The sequence below is a fragment of the Sylvia atricapilla genome, chromosome 1 (assembly GCF_009819655.1).
Source record: "Sylvia atricapilla isolate bSylAtr1 chromosome 1, bSylAtr1.pri, whole genome shotgun sequence".
Taxonomy (NCBI): Eukaryota; Metazoa; Chordata; class Aves; order Passeriformes; family Sylviidae; genus Sylvia; species Sylvia atricapilla.
Window position 1 is genome coordinate 25,065,756 of NC_089140.1, and position 24,400 is coordinate 25,090,155.

Consider the following 24,400-nt stretch of genomic DNA (forward strand, 5'->3'; position numbering starts at 1 on the left):
GTATTATCCTGGTTGATATACCACAAAATAATTTTCCTGCTTTTGGCAGTAAGTGGATGTGTCCCCTTAGTCTGTGCCTACTGTAGTTTCCTGTCTTCGGGATACTTTGATAAAATCTTGGTTGCTAACATAATAGCCCTCATCTGACAAGTGAATTCAGAACATCAATCTATTCCAAATTGAAAAAAAAACAAATACTTTGCAAGCAACCCTGGATTTTCAAAAAACTTGTGAAAATATCTCAGTGATGGCGAATAAACGGCCAAAGACAAGACGTACAATCTTACCCTCACTTAAGAATTAAACATCAGATGTTATCAATATGTTATCAATAAAACACTATATCAATATTTATGCTATCAATAAAACACTACTTTACTTTCCTAACTCTTTATAGCAGTGGTAGACTGTAAAGGCAAATGTGATCCCAAGTGCATTTCTAGAAGCATACTGGCCTACTGCAGAAAATGGAAGGAGTCTGTGTAAGTCTGTACAACAGCACTATATCCTCACATGTACACTTAACAACAAATCTTCAATAAGTTTGTCCTCACTTTAAATGGGTCATTTAAAAACTCAAAAAGACAACAGAAAAATCCACAAAACATAACAAAAGAAAAACAAAACAAAACAAAACAAACAAACAAAAGCCCACCAAACCAAAACCCAGAGTATTTTAAGAAAAGTGAATGATTAAGGTTTCTTATCAAATTCTACAAGCTTTTTTTTTAAAGCAAAAAACCACACCTCTGCTAGGACTCATCTGACAAACTCCACAGTTGGAGTCCCAATTCTGTGTCTGCACAGAAATCTGTGTGAAAACAGTTGCAAAAAATCAAAGTGTAATTGTGAAGCTAAGAATACAAAAATGTGTGTTTTCTAAAATGCAAGCTGTCTTAAATATAATCACTGTGAACAAATATTTAACTTAACACTGTTTGTAAAAATTCGGTCGTCTAGAGCAGTTGGGAACTTTGTGGAAAGAAAAAACTCAATATTTCTATGCTGCTTCAACCCAGAACTTTCCCACTATACCGGCAAAGGAAAGACACTTCAAACACCTTTAGCCAGCAAATATAAATCGGTATCATACTTCATCTGTCTTAAAGTTTAAATTTTATATAGCCAGAGAAAGCTAAGCCTAAAGAAACCAGGAGAGGAAAAAAAGAAAAGATACATGAACTTACACTCCTTTTCCTTTAGTTTCACTGATATTAACAATTTTGAGAAACTTGGGGGATGTGCTTATAGGCCAGCTGCCATTTTTCAGCCCCTTTTTGATTAGGGGGGAATTTGAGAGGTGTTTTTTACTGTCAATTTCTTCAAACCATTTACTGAAAGACAGGTTGAAGTTGGTTAGGTTAATGAATGCACAGAAGAACTGCAGACTGGCAGCCAGCAGTGGCTGCATACCACAGCTTTCCTCCATTTCCCACGGTCTACTTCCACATTCTTCTATTTCTCAGCAAACAGGAGAGGAAAGGCATGGTTAACACCATGTTAATTGGTGCATCTACCAATGTCCATTCTGAAAGGTGTATCTGATGCCAATTAAAGAAAAGAGCCTCTATTACATTACATGAGAACTTCAGGAAGACTGATGCTAATGCAGCCATACCAGTGCTAAAAGAAGTATTTAACTCAGCTTTTCATCCATACCCAGCTATGGGCAAGGCTGAAGCTGCATACACAGCCACAAAAACTGATCCTGATGACAGGTGTTACTAGAAGATTCCCATTCTAGAAAAGGTCAAAATATCACTTTCCATACCATTCTGTAAATTGTTATGTCAACAGCTGAAGAGCTAAGTAACCTGATGCCAACAAGACTGCGAGCTGACAGGTAGCATGCTTGATGACAAGTGACCCACAGACGAAAGCTGCTTCTCCTCTGTCATCTCACGTGATATTTATTGACTTTCACAAAACTGGGTTTAGGTGATGTGTTTTGTTACTGGAGAGAGTTCTCCATTTTACCTACACCTTTTCTCCATAAAGATAAAACCAGCTATGAGCTGGCATGCCTAATACCGCTCTAGTGGCATGAGAAGGCATTTGATAAAGGAGATCTGAGGGAAAGAAAGTTGTTATAGGTCTTTAGAAAGAAATACTATGTAACAGACACCAACCCTTAAAATAAAACAGCAACTTGTATTGAGTAAGGTCCAGTGAAGAAAGCCCTCCAACAAACAATATTTATTATTAAAAAAAACCCCAGGAAACAACAGAGTACAGCAACTGAAGCGCAGAACTAAATCAAGTTGAAACACTCTACAGGAAAGACTGGATAATGTATAGAAAATATCAGCAGGGGTTTTCATTCCTAAGGTAGACACCTGAAAGTCTTTAGCAACATACTACATGTACATGTGTGTCATAATATAGATGAAGAATGAGACTGAACAGGCAATATAGGAACTGCACTTAAAAATGCTATCCCTCGCTAGCAATAACATTCAACAAACGGTACACAGAGAAAGGGAAAGCTCTGTGAGATACAGTAACACAGACTCATTTGCATGCTGGAGCTCATCCTATCTTTAAACTCCCTTGCACCTTGACCTTAATTTCAGCCCATTTTCTCCAGCTCTTTTCTCCTCGTTGACTTATGCTCAGCTTACAGAGACATGCATTTTCAATCTCATTTTCATGAGACATGCATTTCCATTCTCACTTCCATACTCAAAATTAAATGCAGAGTCTTTCCAGAAAAATGTAACTGCACAATACAAGAAAACAGAATCCACTGAGAATCAAAGAAAACCATATTACATTTCCAACCAACTCTATTAATATATTCATCATACATGAGGTAGAAGACACAGGTTGTCAAAGAACGTATGGTATCAAAAGACACAAAAAGACTAATAATACAGTGAGTGTGCTCCATCCAGTAAAGACCAACAACATGGGTGGGCAAGAAAGAAAAAGGGCAGGAAAGTAGGAAAATCAGAATTAATGTGAATATAGCATTCATCTAATGGCAAAAATATCTGATCTTCTCACCTTCAAAATTACTTTAGTAGCCAGTCTGAATACAGTAGAAAGGTGATTGTGATCCAGAAAAACTTGGGAATTGCTACAATATTCCCTAAAGTTTATTGCAACAACAGCAAGTTCTAACCAAAGATAGAGAGATAAACATCTCATATTCCTTCCTTCTCTTGGATTAATCTGAATACAACTCAGATGTGATGGAAAAAGTTGACAAAAGTAAGGTTGCCCCCCTACACCTCAACATCTTTAAAATCTCCTGACACTGAGCAGGTAAGATGCTGAACAGCAGTCCTTCTCCAAGCAGAGTGCCGGAGCTGTGGCAGGGCTGACAGTGGTGAGTTCAGTCTATTTAGTTCTAGAGAACACCATCTATAGACACCTACAGAGAAAAGATGTTTGATGAAAGGCTCAACAAGTGATCACAAGCTCTTGTAACTTGTGTTGAAATTAAGATTATTTTTCAGTTCATCCATCCTTAAACACAACTAAAGAATGCAATGTATTTTGTACCACTAAAAGACCTCAAATTAAAATTGAAACCTTATGTCTTTTAGGGGTATTCTTTAGTTTCATCACAAGTTATTGAGTCCACCTGTAAGACTCAAAAACATGTGGCCCAGTTTATGTAAGAGGTCAGATTAGATCATTGTAATGTTTCCTTCTGGCTAAAAGTATACATATACACTTCAAATGTACAACTCCAAAGGAGATCAAACTGGGGTTTGACCTGACATTCTTGTTTAAATGAGTGACTGGAATATCAGAAACCAGTTAAAGCACAGTTATTGGCCAAGTTTGAATTCAGACCAGAAACCCATTAATACTGTTTAAGTGTTATGCTAAAACAACACACCGATTTTTATTTTAATACAATTAACCTGTTTATGTAGATGAGAATCATCTTTTTTCCATATTTAGACTAATACTAACATAAACATATATAATCATTCTTCTAACCCAGCGACTCTCCTTGGTCACTTTCCACCATCATACCCATGTCCTAAGTTACAAGTGTGCAGGGCACTGTCTCCTGTTTCAGCTGCCTCAATAAGCATTTTCTGTTAGTCCAGCATGCATATTCTCACTTCAGTAAAAGAACTCCCATTCCTTCTGCAGTAAAAGAACTTGACTGTGATCTACAACGGAAAGTGAACTGCAAATGCAAATTTCAAGTTAGATGTGGACCAGCTCACCAAGCAGAGAATCAAGACAACAGCAAGGAGAGCTGGAACTGAAAGATCAAAAACCTTCTCAACTAGAAAATACAGTTCAGATGGCATTTGACGTATCTGCCCAAAGGCTTGGGGTAAGAAGAACTCTAAGAGAACTTGTTAACTACCATGCAGGTAGGTACAACTATTCTGATCAGTCTGAGCACAGTCAGCCTTGTGACAAAAACCTTTCTTTTCCAAAAACAGTTCTGATCCTCACAGTCAAACATTACAACTACACTTTGCAAAAGTCTAACCCTACACGAAGCAACTGTTACTGCATTCCTTTGTCTAATAACACCTAGTGAAGCTAAGATAAATGAATGCTATTAACAATAATCAACAATCTTCTGTAGGATCTTTTAATATCCTACAGACTGGTTCAGCATGAAGAGATACAGAATAATCACTATTGAAACTAGACAGTTGTGCTGAGTCTAACCCACACACTGGTGAAGTAAAGAAGGAATTTGCTAACTAACAAAGACATCATATATCAGGCAAAATTATTCACATTCATCTTCGCTCTGTCATAATTATAAATCTCTGGGCAATTCCCAGCCTTCTGCACTGTAGCAGGTGGAAGCCTCACTTCCCCCAAGTGCACCAAAACTAACAAACATACTTTATTGTGCAATTACCTTCTAGCTTTGATCCTACTTCGAAAGTCCCAGAACAAATGTAGATGGCTTGTTCATAAGATGGTTCTCACACAAGGATATTCCCAATTAGCCATAGTATTTTTGCACACAAACTTACTGGGGACCAACACACAGTTATTAATTTTTATATACATACAGGAAAATCCTTGTCCAGTTTGTCCAATACTTCCAAGTAGGTACAGAACAAAGGTAGGAGCAGTCATATCTTAAGAAAAACTGATACAAGAATTTCCAAGATTACGTAAGTCATGCTATGTAAAAATACATTCAGACTGTGTACTTCTACAATTTTTTGTATTTAGAGACCTGGAAAATAGGACAATAAAACTACCCCAATACAAAGGTAAAAATAGCTAGGCATTGTCATTGCTCAGCAAAATCATTTAACTAAAGGAAAAAGCACCATACTGTGGCAAACACAAACCACCCCAAACTTCAGGCACTTATCAGAAAATGGAGCTAGGAGCAAACTGGGCTACTTGTAGTCAGCCCCCAAACTAGGACAAGGATACAATTGCTGTCATTCCTGCAACAAAACAGAAAAGTTTCTTACCACAGTAAGAAACTGAATGTAAAACCCAAAACTTTGTTAAAAACAGAAATTTCTTTCACTTTTCATGTTACTATCAGAAAACGCCCAGTTCTTCAACTGCTCTACCTACCCATTGTAGAGTACTACCACACTGTGACTGTAACTTCTCCCTCAAAGTAATATTCTCTATTGTCTCATAGCTCTTCCACAACACATTTTTACTCAGATGACATTCAGGACAGTGATCCAAAGATAAATAAGTGAGCCATTATGCAACCTCAGCATGTTCCTGTGTATCTCAAACCAGAGCTCAGCACTCACTTGAAGAATGCAGTAATTCTCCATAAGATACATAAGTGGTCCTTCAATAAAAAAGTTTATTTTCAAAGGAGCTGCTGAGAATGGTCAAGTCACATTTTCATCCAGTCATGGGTATTTTTCAAAAATATGCACTTTCGTTCACCCAAGATGGATGAGATTATAGATGTTAATGCTGCTACTTTTCTCTCTGCTTCGCTTCCTTACACCTCTCAAAAACAGAGGCATATCTAAGAACTATATACCTGATAAAACATAGTTGGTGCTTACCTCAGCCCAGATTACAGACTTTTCCTTTTGATTCTCCCAGGGCATGCTTTGTTACAACACTACTGTACAACCAGTGCATTGACCATTAACTCAAGACATCAACTGCCTCATGCTCATCTTTCAAAAGCAGTCACCTCAGTTCCAGCAAGTTGTCTACTAGAGGCTTATATCTAGCAGAAAAACATCATCTCACCCAAAGAAGCAAAGGATAGGAAAATTCTCTGGTGTAACAACTGCAGGACTAAACAAAGTTTCTGAAGAAACCAGACAGTGAAGATACTGAACGATACTGTTATCATTCAAAAATTATAAGGGAGAATTGGCAGACTATTAGGGCAGCATGAATCTTAACTGGCACTTAATGCTATTAGTATAAAATATGTATTTAAACCAGGATAAAGCAATGGGTTGGTGACAAGACAAAAGGCTGTTGAACACCACAGGTCTCAGGAGGTGGCACCTCCAGGAAGCATGGTCTCACAGCTGTGCAGAGCAACAGTGAGCTCTGAGAGATCCATCTCTGAATTCAACACACAAGTCAGTAACAAGTCTCTCCAAGGCACCCATGCTCACGGGGCTCAAGGTTCCCAACAGTTCACAGCTTAATGGAGACAATCACTCCTGGTTTCACCTGGCTTAAAGCTTCAGATCCCAACCACCATCCAAACACTCATACTCCCCTGCCATAGCATAAAGCAGTTTTAACAGCCCAAAGAGGTCCATCCACCAAGAAAAGTCACAATCCAAAGATTCAAAACAATGGTATGATGTTGCACTCTCCGGGAACTTCTTCAGAGTCCTCAACTTCATCTGACATCATACAGTACACTCAGAGACCCAAAAAGAGGCATTCCATTTATCTGACACCTTCATGAATTACAGAACCAATAATGGCAAGAACAGACAACCTGAACAATGTCAAAAAAGGTTTCTGCATAATTTTCTCACAGATGCTAACATGAGGTCCCAGTGAGCAAGCAAGATGTTTTGCAATAAACAAAAACCTGCCGCCTTTTGAAGACAGCAGACCTGGAGCAGTGCCATACAGGGATATCATAACCAGAATGCCTGCTCTTAAATAACTACTAATTCTACAATAACAAAAAGAATTCTATAATTTAGTTATGTGCAATCAGTCCCCATAAACTTGTGTGAAGTTTATAGCATCTTAAGTTGTTGCTAGAGTAATCTATAATTTGTGACTTCATGCTTGTGAATGAGCAAGTAAAGGAAATGTGCCGGAGAAAAGTTCCTATACATTACATTTCTTTACTAATAATTGCATGACAGGAATTACGTAGGAATAACTGACAGGTAAATGTATTTTGTTTCAGTGTTGTGTTTTCTTCTTTGAAGAAAGAAGTTCATTTTTCAAGATCCTATTTATAATCAATTCCATCTATTCAGCTCTATTCAAAATGCTACACCTCAGCAGCTCAGAGAACTGGGATGGGTGTGGGAGTGGGCATGAATCCTCATGCATGTATGGATCCAATCTACCTTAAAAAGAACAAATGACACTGGCACAAGGGAAACAACATCACACACACAAAGTAAAATTATTAAAAGTCTATAAATGGTAAGACTCAAAGAAAAGCTAAAGTCCTGTGGTCAGGAACCCATCCCCATAGCTAACAAAAATAACAGGAGCATTCCAGCACATACTTGGGCAAATGGCGACACTTCCCTATTTGAAGCAAAGTATGTTATTTGTTTTTCTTTTTTCTATCCCTACAGCACTCAACACAGTGGCATATTGGGCCATGGGAAAGCATGCATGCCCATGGTCTGAGAAAGCTGAGTCACAGTAACTATCCACCTTTCCCACATTAATGTGCTAATCAGCCTCGACTATGGAAAACCCAGACTTTCACATTAACAAAGTATCTCTCTCCCTTACCTGTCATGTCAAAATACATATACCAAAATACGTGTTTGCAAACACACGTTCTTTTGCCTGGAAACAAGGGTATCATCATTTTTTCAACTAGCACCATATGGGTTTTCGTTTAAACTTATTACATAATCTCCCTGAAGGCAGGGAGTACAAAGTAAAGACAGTTGAACATTTTATTTCACAATTCCTACCTTCAATATTAACAACAAACAACTGCTTGATGTTTAAATATTAGCAGATTACACAGTTGCCACAGGACACTGTGGTTGTGTGACCTTCATTCTTGCTAAAGATCTGAACTGAAAGGTGAAGCTATCAAAGAGGGTACTGGGAAATAATTTACAGTTTCATATCGGAATACAAAATAATCCAGTGAAGACCCATACTGTTTATGCGATGCTGTCACAGTAATCCTAGGGGTTTATCTGCCATTGACTCGCCACACTTCAGTCAAAATTGTTACAATAGCTCTCCATAATTCACCTAAGTTATAAGATATCTGACAACAATAATTAAAATCTTCTCATCTCTTTAGGAAACATTTTCAGCATTTTAATTACAAACTATTCTGATTTTAGCTTGAATGATTTTGGCTTCCCATCTGTGAGTCTATTTTATCATAGATATTTGCATAAAGCAATAACTGTTTGATTAAAATATTACATTTGCTTCTGCTGCATTGCCCTCCCAATGTTTTTGTGAGATCGCTTGGTTGCAAGAGAAATAGTGATGATGATGTCAAACTGAACATTTTGACTTAAAGACAGGAATTTAAAGACAAAATCCTTAAGATTATTTTCAGGAAAGCATTTTTAGCATAGGGAAAAACAGCAACAAACCATTTTTTTTCCAGGAAAGGCATTTCCATTTGATTTCAGGGCTTTGCAGTCAAACTAAACTCTAAAAATACCAGATTAACATAGAGCAGTTTAAGACAGTAGAGAAAAGCTACACTTTTCTTTTAACATCTTAGTGACCAGTAGCCCTTCCATTTCATTCCCTGGACACTTTGGTTGACATCAGCACCGGGACATCACCATATGAATACAGAACAGCATGTCTACTATGTCATAGTATCCTATTTTTTAGCTCCAACTGTCAGAACTGTAGGAGAATTCCAAAAAAACCTCTTTCTGACCAGTTGATCCAGCACTCTGAAACACAAAATATTAATGCTGTACCTCAAAAAAAATGCTGGGTAATCAACCAGGGATTACACCTCATAGCTTTCACAACCTGCACTATCCCGGAAAGTCTGCAGTGAACAGAAAAGCCAGGAGATCTCACACTAGCTTTCACACCTTTGTTTGATCAAATTGTGGGTCATACACAATACAAAGCCCCAGGTTTTCAAAGCTACAAAAGAATTTTAGGCATGCATTCCACATAAAACTTCCTAAAAAACACTGGAGGAAAATAAGTCTATTTGGCAGTCTTTCTCTGCATATTTTGCTAAGGTATTTCTATCATTTTCAAGAGTTCAGTACTCTCTTCAGTTCCTTCTCTCCCCACATATCCACAGGAAAAGGGAAAAAGCTGGTTTATTATCTTTAACTTGTCAAAGGTATATAGAATAAGGAACTATTAGGTGCTATTTCAATTATACAGGGTTTGAATGCTTGTACACTTGAGACTTAAGTATTCTGGTTTGGGTTATTCTCGTACCTGAGATACTGGATCTATAGCTCACATGCAATTGAAAACTAAAAGCAAGTTGCAGGAGCTTTACAGTCATTAAGAGTTTTACACCACTCTTTTTTTTATGGAGATAAAAGAGGCTCAAAACTTCAGTAGTATAATCTTCACAATGCACAAAAACTGAACCTACTGCTTCACATCAGTTAATCTTGACAGAAAAGATTCAGACCAAGTGACTGATCTAGGTCTGTGAACAGAGTAAAAGCAATTGTATAAAGTTTGTTGTTGCCATGTTTTTCTTCCTTTTGAACAGCATCAACATGGGACTAATTAATGATCTTTAGAAAGTAGTTTCCAGTTAGACTGACACACAATGGCAAGCAGTCTTAGACAGGTGAAGTGACAGGAAGGAGGAAGGCTGACTTGATGTCAGTGACAAAAACTATTTTAATGGAAATGTGAAATTATTCAAAAATTTCTTCTCCTAAACACGTGAAGATTTCTCTAGTCAGATTCAGACTGCACAATGGGCTGAAAGAAGGAATCAGGCAGACGCAGTATTTTTACATACCGTGTTTTTCTAATGGCTTTTCATACTTAGTGCCTCACTTAAAGGTTTCTTCTGACAAAGATCTGCTAAATCAGTGATGTTTCATCACACAGTAGTTGTCAAACATAATAAATAATAATAATAAAATACGTGACCAAGAGGTTTGAGTAGCCAAGGATCCAGAGAAGACTGGAAATAGGTTGTATTTCCAAGGCACAAAAAAATGGCAACAGTAATGAAGTCTGCTATCTGTATTCACTAATATTAATTTTCAGACCTCTTCTATCCTAAAATAAGATCTACATATAAGGTCATGCAATGGACGGAGATGACAGGAAAGTCACAAAACAAAGGGCAGATGATAATGCATGACTGCTATTGCAGAACATATCCTTCAATTCAGTTTTTTTAAGTAGGGAGATTCCTGCCCTGCTACTGATAGGAGGCAACATCCCAGTCTCTCTCCCACACTAAGAGCAGGCACCAAACCCCAGACTTGACTAAGCAGATGCAGAGGGCTTAAAAGAAGTGCAAAAGAAGTAATGCAAAGCCACACCATAAACACACACTACTAAGAGGCATTTAGACAGGAGGCTTTATTTCTCAGTATAGCAAACCATGTGTCTACACATTTGAACACAGACCTTTAAACCAGAGCTGCATGCACAGACATAGAATCTTTGTGTAATGATCCTGCTGATGGCCTTTCATGTTCTGGAGATCTTAGCTGCATTTTGATTAACACCTATCAAGCTCTGAAGAAGGATGAAGTCAGATGCCGCTCAAGCTACTCCAACACTTAATAATTTGCTCTAATTTATTCCTTCAAAACTACTCTAATTTTTTTTTGATGAAGTGGGCACTTTTAATAACTTCCCAGAATTAAATATCCATTGGCTGAGGGAAAAGCCCCAAAAATGATGATTCCAAAGTCCCAAAAATGATGATTCCACTGGCTGAGAGACTTCAGGGAAGTTGGGATAAGAAACAGCAACCTGAATATAAAGACAATTAGAATTTCTTCCTCCTGCTAGCTGGATGATTGGCATTTGGTTTAGGATCATCCTTGTGAAAGCATCCTCCCCTGTTGACTAAGTGCATTTTCAAGCGGTGGGCCAACATCACCAGAAGGAAGGTAGAAAAATGTGTGCCCTTACATATTCTGAAATCTACAGGCATTTTCCCCTGCACACAACGTCAGAATGAAAAACAAAGCAGAGTGAGTGCTTGTTAATTTTTCTGCTCATCTCCTTGCAAAGCCAGCTCTAAAAATGGACTCCAACCTAGCACAGAACCTTCTTTTAACCTTCTATTTCCTATAAAGTTTAAACTTATCTTCTCAGATAGAAATGAAGCTTGGCTCCAGGAAAGAACATTTTTAAATCCTCAGTGAATAAAGACCAGGTAGAATTCACCTACAGAAACTAAAAAATGTGAAAGGATAAATACTAAACAGTGCATGGAGCTGGAAAAATCTCTGGCCAATGGCATTTTACATAACAATCTGAATTCCATCAAATCAATTTCAATTACAAAGGAAATACCAATAAGATCACAGTTTCACAAACAGAGAAAGAATAAACTCTACTGGGGAAACAAGTGAAATGCAAATATATCAAATACCTCTTCTCATCCTTTTCTTAAAGTTTTCAGTCTAAGAAATTTGTTGAACCATATAGGAAATACTCAGACTTTGATTCCCCACACTTCCCTCCCTCCACAGTTCCACAACTGCTCAGGAATGCTGTCTTTTAGATTTGCTCAACAGCTGTTCAGCTCAACAGCCATGGTTTTGATACTTCAGAATGCTATTACACAAAAACATCTGAATCACAGAATCACAGAATATGCTGAGTTGGAAGGGACCCACAAGGATCATCAAGTCCAATCCCTGTTCCTGCACCAGACCATCCCCAGGAGTCACACCAAGTGCCTGAGGGCATTGTCCAAACTCTTCCTGAACTTTGTCCGGCTTGGTGCTGACAAGTGACACTTCCCTGGGGAGCCTGTTCCAGAGCCCAACCACTCTCTGGGTGAAAAACCTTTTCCTAATATCCAATCTAAAGCACCCTTGACACAACCTCAGGTCCTTCCATTGGGTCCTGTGACTGGTCAGCAGAGCAAAGAGATCAACATCTGCCCCTCCTCTTCCCCTCAGGAGGAAGTTGTAAACTGTGATGAGGCCTCCCCTAAGTCTCCTCTTCCGAAGGAGAGAAAACAAAGAAACTTCTGCTTCTATATTTATAAGACAGGCTAATAACTATGGTCATCTAGCTACACATCTTCCGTATTCTAGCTTTCAAATTAAGTTTACTCTTTGCAATCCTTCAATTACCCTAATCATCAAGGCCTTAACAATCATAGTTGTAAAAAGCATACGTATTTCTCTTCTGATAGGTCCACATAATTGCAAAAATAACCTTTAAAAGCCTTGGAATTTTTAAAGTGATGGAATTTTTTTACAAAAACTAGACATTTAGAGTTATGGGGTATATTATCTTCACCTGGGATTCACAGTGGGACCTGAAGACTGGAAAATAATTTAAAGACCCTTTCCGTATAATGCTAATACCCTTCAAGTAAAACCATTCTTTGATATTCCTGTTTTGAAAAGAAGACACAATCGAGTTACAGCTATATAATTTGTGGCTAATCTCAATATAATCTAACAATAGTTCTACAGATAACTACAACTCTAGGACTATTATTGCCAGCTCACCAAAACTTGGACCTTAGCAGGTGAATTTAATTCTGTATTGTGGCAGCTTTTATCAGATACTATATGCTGGTCAAAAAGCATTTAATGAGGTTTAAAATACTCCATTTCTAAAGGAGTCTTCTTCAAATTACAACATATCATTAACTATTTGCTGCCCTGGTCAGTCTGTTTTGCTGCCAGACAATCTTGTCCCAGATAACTAAAAAAAGTGCTGGAGTACATTCTTTATTAGCTTTCTGCCAAGCACTGCACTTCACAAAAACGTAATCTTACAGGTCTGCATTAATATACAACTGTGTTTCTCTCCGCATTACATCAAATTGAATTAATCCAGCCATATGAGGTAAGATGCAGTGTTAACATCTTCTTCCATTATTTGCACCTGGTTTTCATCAAAGAGAACTAGGAAAAAAGCAAACAGCACTAACAGGGCTGGGAAGTGTTCACCTGTCATAAGGACAGTTTGTGGAGTACAAATTAGCAGTCTCAAGAGAGGCTACCTGTTCTACTCACTGCAATCACAGCCACCTAAAATATTAACAGTATGAAGGCAAAAAATGTGAAAAGACTACTGAGCTGCGCAGAGTAAAGAAAATTTGTCACTTAAGAATGGAAACATATTTTAGAGTAACTAAAACCATCACAAGTTATTTATTTATTTATTACAATAAACTATTTATTGTACTACTTATTACAATAAACTTAGATTGCCTAAGTTTTTCAAATATGATATCTCAGTTAAAAAAACCAAACCAAACAAACAAAAAACCCCAACACAAAGACAAATCCCAAAAAAGGTCTCAGGTGCCTGTTCCCAGAGTACCCTCCCTCCAGCTCCAGTCCAGAACCTTTGAAATCAGGTCTCCTGCTGAAGGGATAAACCAGTATTGATGTTAGCATGGGCTGGCTGGTAGGGAGCAAGACCAAGGGCATATGGAGGTCATAAGTTATAAAGGCAACAGTAACCTAAACCACAAATTCATGAAACCTCTCTGTAGCTTCCTTTTTCACTTTGACCTTTATACATTTTAATATGGATAATTCATAAAATGACAGTGTGCTTAACAATTCACATGTGCATCAATCACTCAAAAGCGACCAATTAAAGGAAAATAAAACACAGATTATTGCATGGCACTCAAGGTTCCTTCATGTTCAGTATTAGTCATCAAAGTCATCCTCCTTTAATTTCCAAAATTTCTGGAGAGTTAGGATTTCATTTCTCAGAGTTAGAATTTCACCAGCTGCCTAACTCCTACCAACTAAGGCTGCAGTAATCTTCTGTGTGTGGTGTTGAGCTAAGGCTGATCAGCACTGTTAGAAAAACATGTAGGGACCAGCTAGGGTAATCAAGGCAAAACCAACCACAAATTTGCCTAAAGCAAATGGCAGTTATTCCTTCTACAGCTAAGTCAGGTAACCTTTGAATACATAAATACACCAATCAGAGACACATCTTTAAAAAAAAACCAAAAGCAACACAACAGTAGAAACTATTTGCAAGGGAAGTCTGATTTTTTACTTTGGCTTACTCAGAAAACTCCTTTTAAAAGAACATTCCTATCAGTCCAGGTATTAGGCTACACAGAGAAAATGGGACAAATTATTTTAAAAGTGTCGAGTATAAATATTTAAAAGAAAAATTATGACAAAGCTTTCTTGATGTTTCAATTTCATTCTTTACTTTTCTTCATTCAATTTAGATTTTTGTCCACTGGCATGTAAATAACTAGTAGGTAATTAGTTGACCAGTTAGTTCTATGACAATCTCACAATTCTGCCTCTGCAATACTACAGTTACATCCACATGGCTACATTCTCGCACCATGCCTCTTACCTTGAGGGAAAAATCCCAGCATGAATCACAGCTGACAACAGACAAACCACTTACCAAAAGGAAAAACCCCTGCCTTCTCATTTCTCTGCTGAGCAGTGGAAAATGCAAAAGTATCTATAAATGCACGTCAGTAAACACTCCTACAGTGGTCACACCAAACAACCCTTCATAGGTTTCCAGCTTAAGGTATTTCTGTGCTCAGTGCCATCCATATAATTCTTTCAACTGCTTTGCTGTGAATCATATTAGGGAACTGATCTGATGCAAACAAAACCAATTTATACATTCTAAAAAAGAAAAAAGACTATCACTTTTTGCCCAGTCAGTTATCCACTCCAATTCACCCTCACACACTACACTACCCTAGTATTGCCACTGAACCATTATTTAGTGAAATCACAATTTCACAGCTACCACCAGCTGTTAAAAACTGCAGTGACCTGGCAGTTCAGGAAACAACCTCTCCACACCAACCAAACCAACAGAACAGCTACAGAAAGTTAAGCTTGGCATCAGAGCAGAGAAACAATCAGCCCAGTATCAGGACGGCAAAGAACCAGTCCCAGAGATCAGGTCTAGCCGAGCCTTGGCTTTCAAAAAGGTATCAGTTAGATCCTTAAACTATGGAAGTAGTGATGATACTAAGATTTTAGAGTATTTTTAAAAGGTCTGGTTCTGGGCACATGTCTGCCCAATCTCAGTGCACTCTCTACAAATAAAATGTGTGTTTGTGTATTTGCAAAGTCCACTTTGCTCAGCCCCTGAAGGTCTGATCCATTAGCACGCTCCGCTACCTCTAATCACAGCATGATGCAAAAACCATTCATTTTCCACAAGCAGAAGGTCACGTGCAATTTAAGGTTTTAGGATTGCAGAAGTTTCACCAAGGTGCACATCCAGAACTGCCACAGCCCTGATTTGAGCATGTACACACATTTCAGACACGCTGACCAGGCACACAGCAACCACACATGCAACACATCTAATGCACGCTGGCAGTGAGCACCAGGCAGCAACCCTCCAAAACTGCAGCAGCTGGAGGCATCGTTTAAGAAAAATGCATCAACGCTGCTGGAAAAAGAGAATCCAAATCTTCTCCTCTACAAGCTGGATATCCTAATTACCAAAAACTGAATCAGGTTCTGGCCCACAGCTCTTGCCCCCAGTCCTTGTGTTGCATTATAACAACCCAAGTGCAATGGCCCTGCCGGAAACAGAGGTGCAAACCTTGCTGTTTAACAATCCTCCAGGGACTGTTCTTTTTTTTTTTTTTTATCCCTATTCTTTCATTTCCCACTGGCTGCCTTAGATGCTCCTTAGCACACTGGATGTTTTGGTACCAATTTCTGACACCTCTGGTAGGTTTCTTAATTCCAAAGTCCAGTGGGTAAAAAAAGTTAGGCATGAAGATGCCAATCTAAAGAACACCAAAACCTCATCTTTTTCTAACTTTGTTTTCACGTGGCCAGAATGTAAGGCAGATCTCCAGTGAGACTTGAAGAGTGACCATATTTGTCAGCATAAAAACACTTCTTGCAGGCTGCCTAAGCATGCAAGACATCCTAAATACATGAATTCAGCAGCTGATGTTTAGGGATCTCACATATCCAACAAGAGGAATGTGATCAGTCCTGCAACAAGGCAACAAGCTGTATTTCTTCTGTTTCTTCTCTAAATGCAGATAGTTTGGTGTACGTGCAGTCACTTTGCCACTCTCTCTCTGAAACATTTCTTCTTTTCCTCTTCAGGAGGAAAAGAAAAATGCAAACACCCCATTTCTTGTGGGCAATTTCATCCTTTAACACACTGGATTTTGTTCAGGTCAAGTAACATTTTTGGTAAAGAATATAATTGCAATTGCCTATTTCTAAGATCCTGTAAATAGCATGACATTATTTTAAAAACTTACGCAAATGCATTTACAGTATTCCTTTAAGTGTTTTAACACAGCTTCAGCTGAAATTGCTTTATTCCAAAGCAATTGAATACAGAGTATTTTTATAAGGACCTCTTTGTCTCTCTGCAAATGACTGAGATACAGATACTTTCCAGAAAGAGAATGCACTGGAAAATAGGCAACCTTACATTTTACTAGCCATAGTTATCTAACACCATAAAACATCAGTTGCTCTGTTCCTGAAGATTATGTTGTAGCTAAAGCAAAACAGCATGATACAAGTCAAGTCAGCAGAGTCAAGTAGTGCCTAGGAGCTTTATGCAAGTTTAGATTTGGCACCATACAAACACACAGGCTCTATTCAGTATGGCAAAGCCATTCTACAGCCAAAGCAGAGGCAATTCCATAGATCAAAGGCAAAATGAAGCTAAAATTCAGCAGCACATTCATGCCATCTTCCAGGAAATAGAGTATCACATACCTCCTTGTCATACTCCTTGGACAACATAGACAAATAAAATAGATATTGGCCTAAACAAGCTGGTCAGAAGACACATTGTTATCACTCAGGACTGTAAGCTTGTCTACATTACAGCTCCAGGAGTGCCTTTAACGTGGTTTGAGGCACACTCGGAAGAGCTTCTCTAACCTCCTGGGAAACGAAGCTGTATAGAAAGACCAAATTATTTCCCAATGTGATAAAATCCAGATAATTTTAAATACTTTTTTCAGCAGGCATCACAAAAGACAAGGTATTCACATAAGTGCTGGGTCCAGTAGCCTTCTCCTAGGCTATACATGAAGCAAAGTCACCCTGCAATTCCTCTTATAGAGATACCATAATGGAAAGGAACAAGTTTCAAAAACTTGCCAAAACCACTGTCAGTTGCAACATGCGATGCCATCAGTAGCTAACATACTGAACACATAAAGCAACCTCTTCCACCACCTCCTCTTGGCCCCCCCTTGTGCTGATAAGAAAAGGTGGCATCAGAGAAGAAACAGTGATACAAAGACATAGGTAAACTCAATTGAGACAAAAAACCCACTGAAATAAAGCTTCTTTTCAGGGTAACTCAGTGTCCACTGAAGAAGAGAGCTGTATGGACTTTTTCCACAGCAGAGTTGCTCCATGAATGCCTTTCCTGGGATTATTCTTGCCAGTGGGCCCTGTAGCATGCTGTGAGTCTTGTGAGACTAGGACTCAACCAGTTCTCCTGACGGTAAGCATCATAAGCAAAGATTTATACAGCAAAAGAAACCAAATGAAACTAAACACATGAACTATGACAGGCAGGACAGTGGAGTAAATGACTTGGTTTCTCCTCTGTTTCAGCTGCAGTCACAGTCATGCTACTCTGTATTTAGAAAATGTCTGAAGTCATCAGCACACAAATTTAATGTCCCTCTTTCAGGCAAATTCTGGTCTTCTACGAAATCAAGATGCAGTAGTAAGTCATAAGCAGCATAAATACATGGGTTTTTTCTGAGGGGAAAGTGGAAAGAAGAGTCTTATGATACACACAGTGTTTAAGAACTTACATATTTCTGCACAGTTCCAAAATATAACTACATATGAGGAAGTACTGCTGGACCTGTACAGTCTAGCAACAGGACTTTGCACATAGATATTACATAGTGCTATCACATCCAAAAAATTACCATGGTACCATTAACTGCCATAACACTATTAAATCTATAGTACATAAACTCAGTGGTGCTTCAAGGAAAGATTGCTCTCTCCTTACTCACCAACCACTTTCCTCTCCAACACTGATCTCACTGAGTGGCTGGAGCCTGTCCACAACAGACTCCACTCCTTTCATGGACACAGGAGCCCATTGTGATGACAGGATCCCTCACTTCTTTTCTGAGGGCCCAAGAAACCCATGTCCAATGCAATGCAATTATTCTCTACCATTTTGCTGGAGGAAGGGAAGAATGGCACAATTGAGGGCAAGAAGAGTGAATTTAATCTGTTCCCAGGCACAATCCACACTACTGCTAGCACAGGAGAGACAAGCATAGAAGGAGCTGAGCAAAGAGGCAAAATGGAGCTGTATGATGCACAAAGGGACACACTGGGTGTGTGCATGGCAGCAAAATAATCAAAGTGGCATGGTTGCATCAGCATCTAATAGTTTTGGTGTTGTTTGCAATCGCATTTCTTTAGAATGGTATTGCCATTGTGCCTGCGTTTGGACCACTGCTTACCAAACCATACTAACCCACGTCATCCAGGGCACGCACTGGATCGCTTCTGCAGACAAAAAGGTTTGTAGAGGCAGGGCCAGTGCAGTGGTATCAATCCCTCACAGAACTCAGTTAATACAGCTGAGGTGATGCACCCTGGCAGGACTGGGGTGTTCCACGTGAGATGTCTGACTACAGTAACACCAAGACATATAATGAGGCCGTGCCTGGGGACTAACTAATTTTGATATGACAAGGCTTAGGATTTTTAAGGCAGATGTGGCAGTAACTCCACTGATACAGCTTCCATAATAAACAGTTTCATAAAAACACAAGAGAGAAGAGAATTAAAAAAAAAAAAAGTTCAGTACATGAAGACTGCAAAACAAATTTTCTTTACCTTACATTAGAACTATCCCAAATATTGTCACATAAGTCAGCAACAAATCTCTTTTTGTTACATTATTGATGTAGTTCTGACAGGCATTTGTTCTTCAAAAGACTTACACATGCACTTAAAATCAAGCATGCAAGCAGTCCCATCAGGTACTGATGTAAGGTTCATGCCTTCACTTGAACAGTCATTTTACAACTAGCTTTTCTGGCCACGAGATGTTTGTGCTCACTTTGTTCTAAGACAATAATTTTGAAATAACTTATACATTCTGGGTATAAGTACAACAAGTACATGCCCATGTATAAAAGTTGAATAATAGATAAAAGTTCACACACGACACACAAAAGAGATATTCCACAATATTTAAAAATCAACTCCTGCATCATTATTATGCAGTTCATACAATTACTGAAGTTTTTTCACATACTATCCATAGCAGAGAGAAAGTTTAATGGTGTTCAAGTGCTTCCATGCTAAGCCACTGTTTTTACATTTTTCTAGGATTTGATTTGTCTACCAAAAGTATTTGAGTTTGGAATTTTCATTAATGCATTTTTTAACTGTTCTGAATGTAGTTTAGAGATTATGAAATACAAAGTTTAAAAATACTATATATACTAGCTCCCATTACAAGTATCATTTTCTGACCTTAAGTTGAACAAAGTAACATAGTGGCAAAGGCAAAATAAACTACAGAAGGAAATCTCCTTGAGACGTATCTTAGAACCTCCCACTGAAAATATGCTTATATTTTACCAAGCAGTAGAACTTCAAAAAGACAGCAAGTCACACTTTGCACATGCATGAGACAACAGTTATGCCCAGAACTTGTAGCAGAATAGGGATCAAGGGTAACTGACATTCACTCAACACAAACATTTAATTTTGCTGTAAAATACACACCAGGTGAACAGCAAGGGGCATTCGCTAGACTATGTAAATTCTCTTTAGAACTATCTGGCTAAAGGGCAGAAAAACAACATTGTGATTGCATTGTTAAACACTCAAAATGAAGAAATAAGCAGGGCACACTATGTAAAACATTAGTGCTCTGTACCTCCATTACCACAAAGATGTTCCACATAGCCTCTTTTTTGCACAATGCAGAAAAAGAAGCCAGTACTTAGGATGGTAATTTAGTTACCAATGGGGTAAAAATCTACTGGAAGATCTCAGCTCTGCTTTTTACTTGAAATTTGTGTGAATATAACTTACAGTGGAGTTTTCCCAGAACAGTTTCAGAAAATGTTTTCAAACTTTAAGAAAAGACACTGATGTGTAACATACATTGTTTAAAATGTTGCATGAGCTGCAAACATTGAGCTATATACAATGAAGAAAATTAAACAGGGCTGTAGCGCCCATTTCTTGATACCTGAGTGCTTAACTATGCAGCCTTAACAGCACCCCATCTGGGTTTTCTTTTTCAGAGACTGAATTCCTAGAGTCTGCTTAAAATGTCAACATTTGAAATCTTGCAAGCAAAGACCAATTACATTCAATCCCAAAGACTCATATGCCTAAAAGGGTATAATTAAAAAATTAAAGGAAGCGGTCATGCAGGATACTGGCAAGGAAAAAGTACTAAAGAAATTTTAGAAAAAAGCATTTAACTCACCAGTCCATTGTTTGGCTGAGGTGAAAAAGGCAAACATTACTGAGATGCATCAGTGAGGAAGTTAGAACACAAATCAAGGCCCGTGCCTGCAAGCACATGTGAATAACTTCAGGCCCAGAAGCTCTTTCCGTGGCAAAGTTATTCATATGTGTGCTTGCAGAACCTAAGCTCAGATGCCACCCTCAAAGTACAACATGCTACTTACATTTTGCTACTGACTTCAATATAAATAGAAATTCACCTGTGTTTAACTGTTTCAACTGAAGAAGACAAAAAACCCCTTGAAGTCTCACAAGGCAATGTAATTAATCCATTCTAGTTGCTTACAGTTTGTTTGTTTGTTTTGAACATAAGTGTCTCAGAACGTGTCTAGGCTTACAAACTAGAAGCCTTCCCTGGAAGCTATGTGAGGACTGTACACCCTAGGGAACGAAGATCTGCATCTCTGCCTTGCAATACACCAAGAATGCTTATGACACGACAATTAAGACATTATTCTTTTTATTTGGTATGTCTCTGCCAAGCCTGATGTAACCTGACATATACAATATTCAATTAAGTGTCTCTTAAAGCGTTGAGCCTTTCCAACATATGCTTGTGTAGATTTTGGAGATCTGAACTGTGTAAGAAATCTAGCTTAAAGAAAAAGGACATCGTGCAAATGTGTAGCATGGAGCACAGGTGTTTAGCATAGGTTCAAATGGATTGCAGTTTACAAACCACTGCTTGGAATAGAGAAAATAAGTAAAAGGTTCAAAAAGCTAGAGAACAGAAGACCTTTAAGTCTTTAAACACCAATAGTTTGGTAGTATGTAATTAACATGTTTTGATGGACCAGTGGACAATTAAAATTTTTTTAAAGACTAGATACGTCAGCTAAGATTAACAAACAGTGAACACAAGATTTGGGGATGACGGTTTTATATCCGCTAGCAATGAGGAATCAAATATTGCTCAATCCACTAAAACAGCACACAGTTCAGATAACCTAAGTTCTTATTGAGAAAGGTGCTGACCAAAGCAGGTCTGTCATACACTATCTGAAATAAAGGAGCACACAACTCTGGCCACACTGAGCCATGTGCTGCTTTGAGTTGTTTGGGGAAGCTTTGTTTCCTGATGTTTCCCCAATATAAGTCTCATCATTGACTTCAATAAAAGAAGGTCATGGAGTATTCAGTACTCAAATATGGAACCTAATGAAATAAAAAGTTTCGAAATTCCAACACTATATCTAATTTGATCTCTCTTTAGATATGGCCTTGATCCAGCTAATAGTTAGGGGGTTTTTTCTGGGATGGGAGTATATTATTAGGCGATTAAATAAAGTATTTCTATTTGTTTATCCTTCTGATCAGCAAAAAAAGCCTAAATAGCAGGCATCCACCTGACAGGAGAGCACTGAGAAGTAAAAACGGTTTGAAAGGATAATCAGATGTGAAAACAGAAGGTTAAAAAAGGTACATGGAGAAAAAGGGAGAAAAAAAAGCAAAAAGCGACTATCGTGCTAAGGCCTGCAAGCAGGACAGGGCCAACATCTGCGCCCATTCCGGGACCCGCCAGCCGCCGTCCCGAGACCCCGCTGCATCCTCTCGTCCAAACAGGTGTTCTGTGTCCGCATGTACAGCGTGTGTGTGTGTCCGCATGTGTAACATGTGTGTACGTGTATCTTCATGCATCTGTACACTGTGTAAGAAGGCGCACGGCGGGGCTCTCACTGAGGCGCTACTGGGCCCAAATGCGCTTGGCGGAGCAGGGCCAGGGCACGAGTGCCCGGAGGGGCAGTGCCCTTCCCGGGGAGAGCGACGGCGGCGCCGGCACCGGCACCGATACCGGCACCGGCACGGCGGGCCCGGCCGCGGGAGGCGCCGTGCAGTGTCACTCACGCCGACGATGCACCGCAAGTGGAGCGCAGGCCCGCTGCTCCCGGCGCGGGCGGCTGCGGATCCTCGCCGCGCTGGCGCCCAGCCCCACCGGCCGGGGGCCGCCCGCTGCCCACCTCCCGCTCCCCCGGGGCCGGCGGCGAGCGGCCGCCGAGCCGCAGGAGGAGGAGGAGGCGCCACCGTCGGGTTTCGTCAAGGACAGGCCCGAGGTCAAACCCGGCGACCGCCCCGCCGCGGCCCCTTCCCCGCGGCCGCCCGCCCGCCCGCCGCCGGCGGTGCCTTACCTTGGCAGCCATGCTGTGCCCGGCGCGGCCACCCCTTCCCGTCCCTTCCCTTCCTCCGCTCCCCTCCCTTCCGACCGCGGCACGCAGCTTCCCCGCCTGCGCACCAGCCCGCCAGCGCCGGCCGTCACCGCTCGCTCTCACAGGCAAGGACGGGGCGCCGCCCCCGCCCGGCCCCGCCGCCGCCCCGTGATCCCGGCGCGGTCCGGACCGGCCCCGCGGGCTCCGCGCTGGGCTCCGCGCTGGGCGCCGGCCGCGGCGGCGGGACACGCGGCCTCGGGCGCCGGCGGAACGCCGCCGGTGCCTCATCTCTGGGAAGGGCCCGGTTGCCCTCCTGGTTCCTGCCCGGTTACGGCCGGTGGCCCAGCTCTTGGGAGGCCTGCAGCCTCTCTCTGCCTGGACACTGTGACCATGTCACCAGTGGGTGACTCGCGCTGCTGTCCCCGGGGAATGCCCCCGGCTTGTTTGGGGGACACCGGGGCGAGCAGCAGAAGTATGCCAACACCTTCACATCAAACCCTGCTGTCCTGCCCAGCGCTGTTGCGCTGTTTTCTTCCCCTCGAGACAGGCTGCTGTTTCAGGGATGTTTCATCCAACTGCAGCATCCCCAGCCATCGTTCTGCGATGTCCCAAGAACGAGCTGTGCCTCCAACCAAATTTTGTCAATGCTGCGCTAGTTTCTAAGTCAGCGTGACACAAGCAGCCCCGCTTGTGTCCAGGGCTGTAGCCAAGATGACCACAAGCGTGGCAAGAAGCTCAGCCTCACAGGCGGCTCGCAGACTGCCTGGGACAGCCTGCCCGGGCATGTTCGGCTGTACACCCTTTGGGATGCGAGCCTGTGGCTGCCTCCGGGGCAATGGCCAGGCTGCCCGTGCCCGCTCTGGCTCGTCCCGGTGCTTCTGGGGGGATTTTAGGATAGACTGGGATTGGTAGTGGAGGCAGGGAGCTTGCCACGTGCGTATGACTAAAAGGTTGCTTGCAAGAACAGCTCTAGGGCAAGTTTTCAAGTTAATAATGATGTATCAAGTTAGTCATAGCTTTGAGGTAGATATTTCAGCACTTTCTCTTAAACTGAGTTTTGTAAAGATGCTAAAAAGGCAAAGGATCTCAGCGACACCTACTATATTATAAATCAAAAGCAATTAACTCTTTAATTGCTATTAGTTGTCCTAGAGAGAGAGATGACAGAGGGATGATAAGAATTCTTAAATGAATCTTCACGGTGAAGAAATTGTAAGGATTCATAAACATATCTCTACTTGCCCACTATAAATATGTGAAGAATATCTCTTTTTATGTTTTCAGTCCAATGAGTTAACTGCTTCCAGTGTTTGAGCAAATTGTAGTCTCCACTGTGCCCCTTGGAAGTTTCTTCCATCACCTGTGAGACCCAGCAGCACATATACCCCCTTCTCAGCAGTCTCCCAATCTCAGCTTCTTGTAAAAACTTCCTATTTGCTCGATTCTCTTCCTTTTCTACTTGCCCCGCATATATGTGCC

The 24,400-nt window shown here is 40.3% G+C and overlaps 1 protein-coding gene across 2 annotated transcripts in view; it reads right to left on the minus strand.

Moving 5' to 3' along the window:
* Positions 1 to 23,007, minus strand: part of SLC25A13 (solute carrier family 25 member 13) — a 102,447-nt gene extending 79,440 nt beyond the window's left edge. Inside the window, exons 1-2 of one of the 2 annotated variants that reach the window (XM_066317710.1) lie at positions 22,904 to 22,957; positions 20,737 to 20,751 (exon numbers count right to left, since the gene is read on the minus strand). In XM_066317710.1, the coding sequence (XP_066173807.1) occupies positions 20,737 to 20,751; positions 22,904 to 22,915 (27 nt within the window). In that variant the 5' untranslated portion in view covers positions 22,916 to 22,957. Of the gene's footprint in view, positions 1 to 20,736; positions 20,752 to 22,903 lie in introns of both variants that reach the window. The other variant, XM_066317719.1, reaches the window with a different exon arrangement.
* Between the last annotated feature and the right edge of the window lie 1,393 nt (positions 23,008 to 24,400).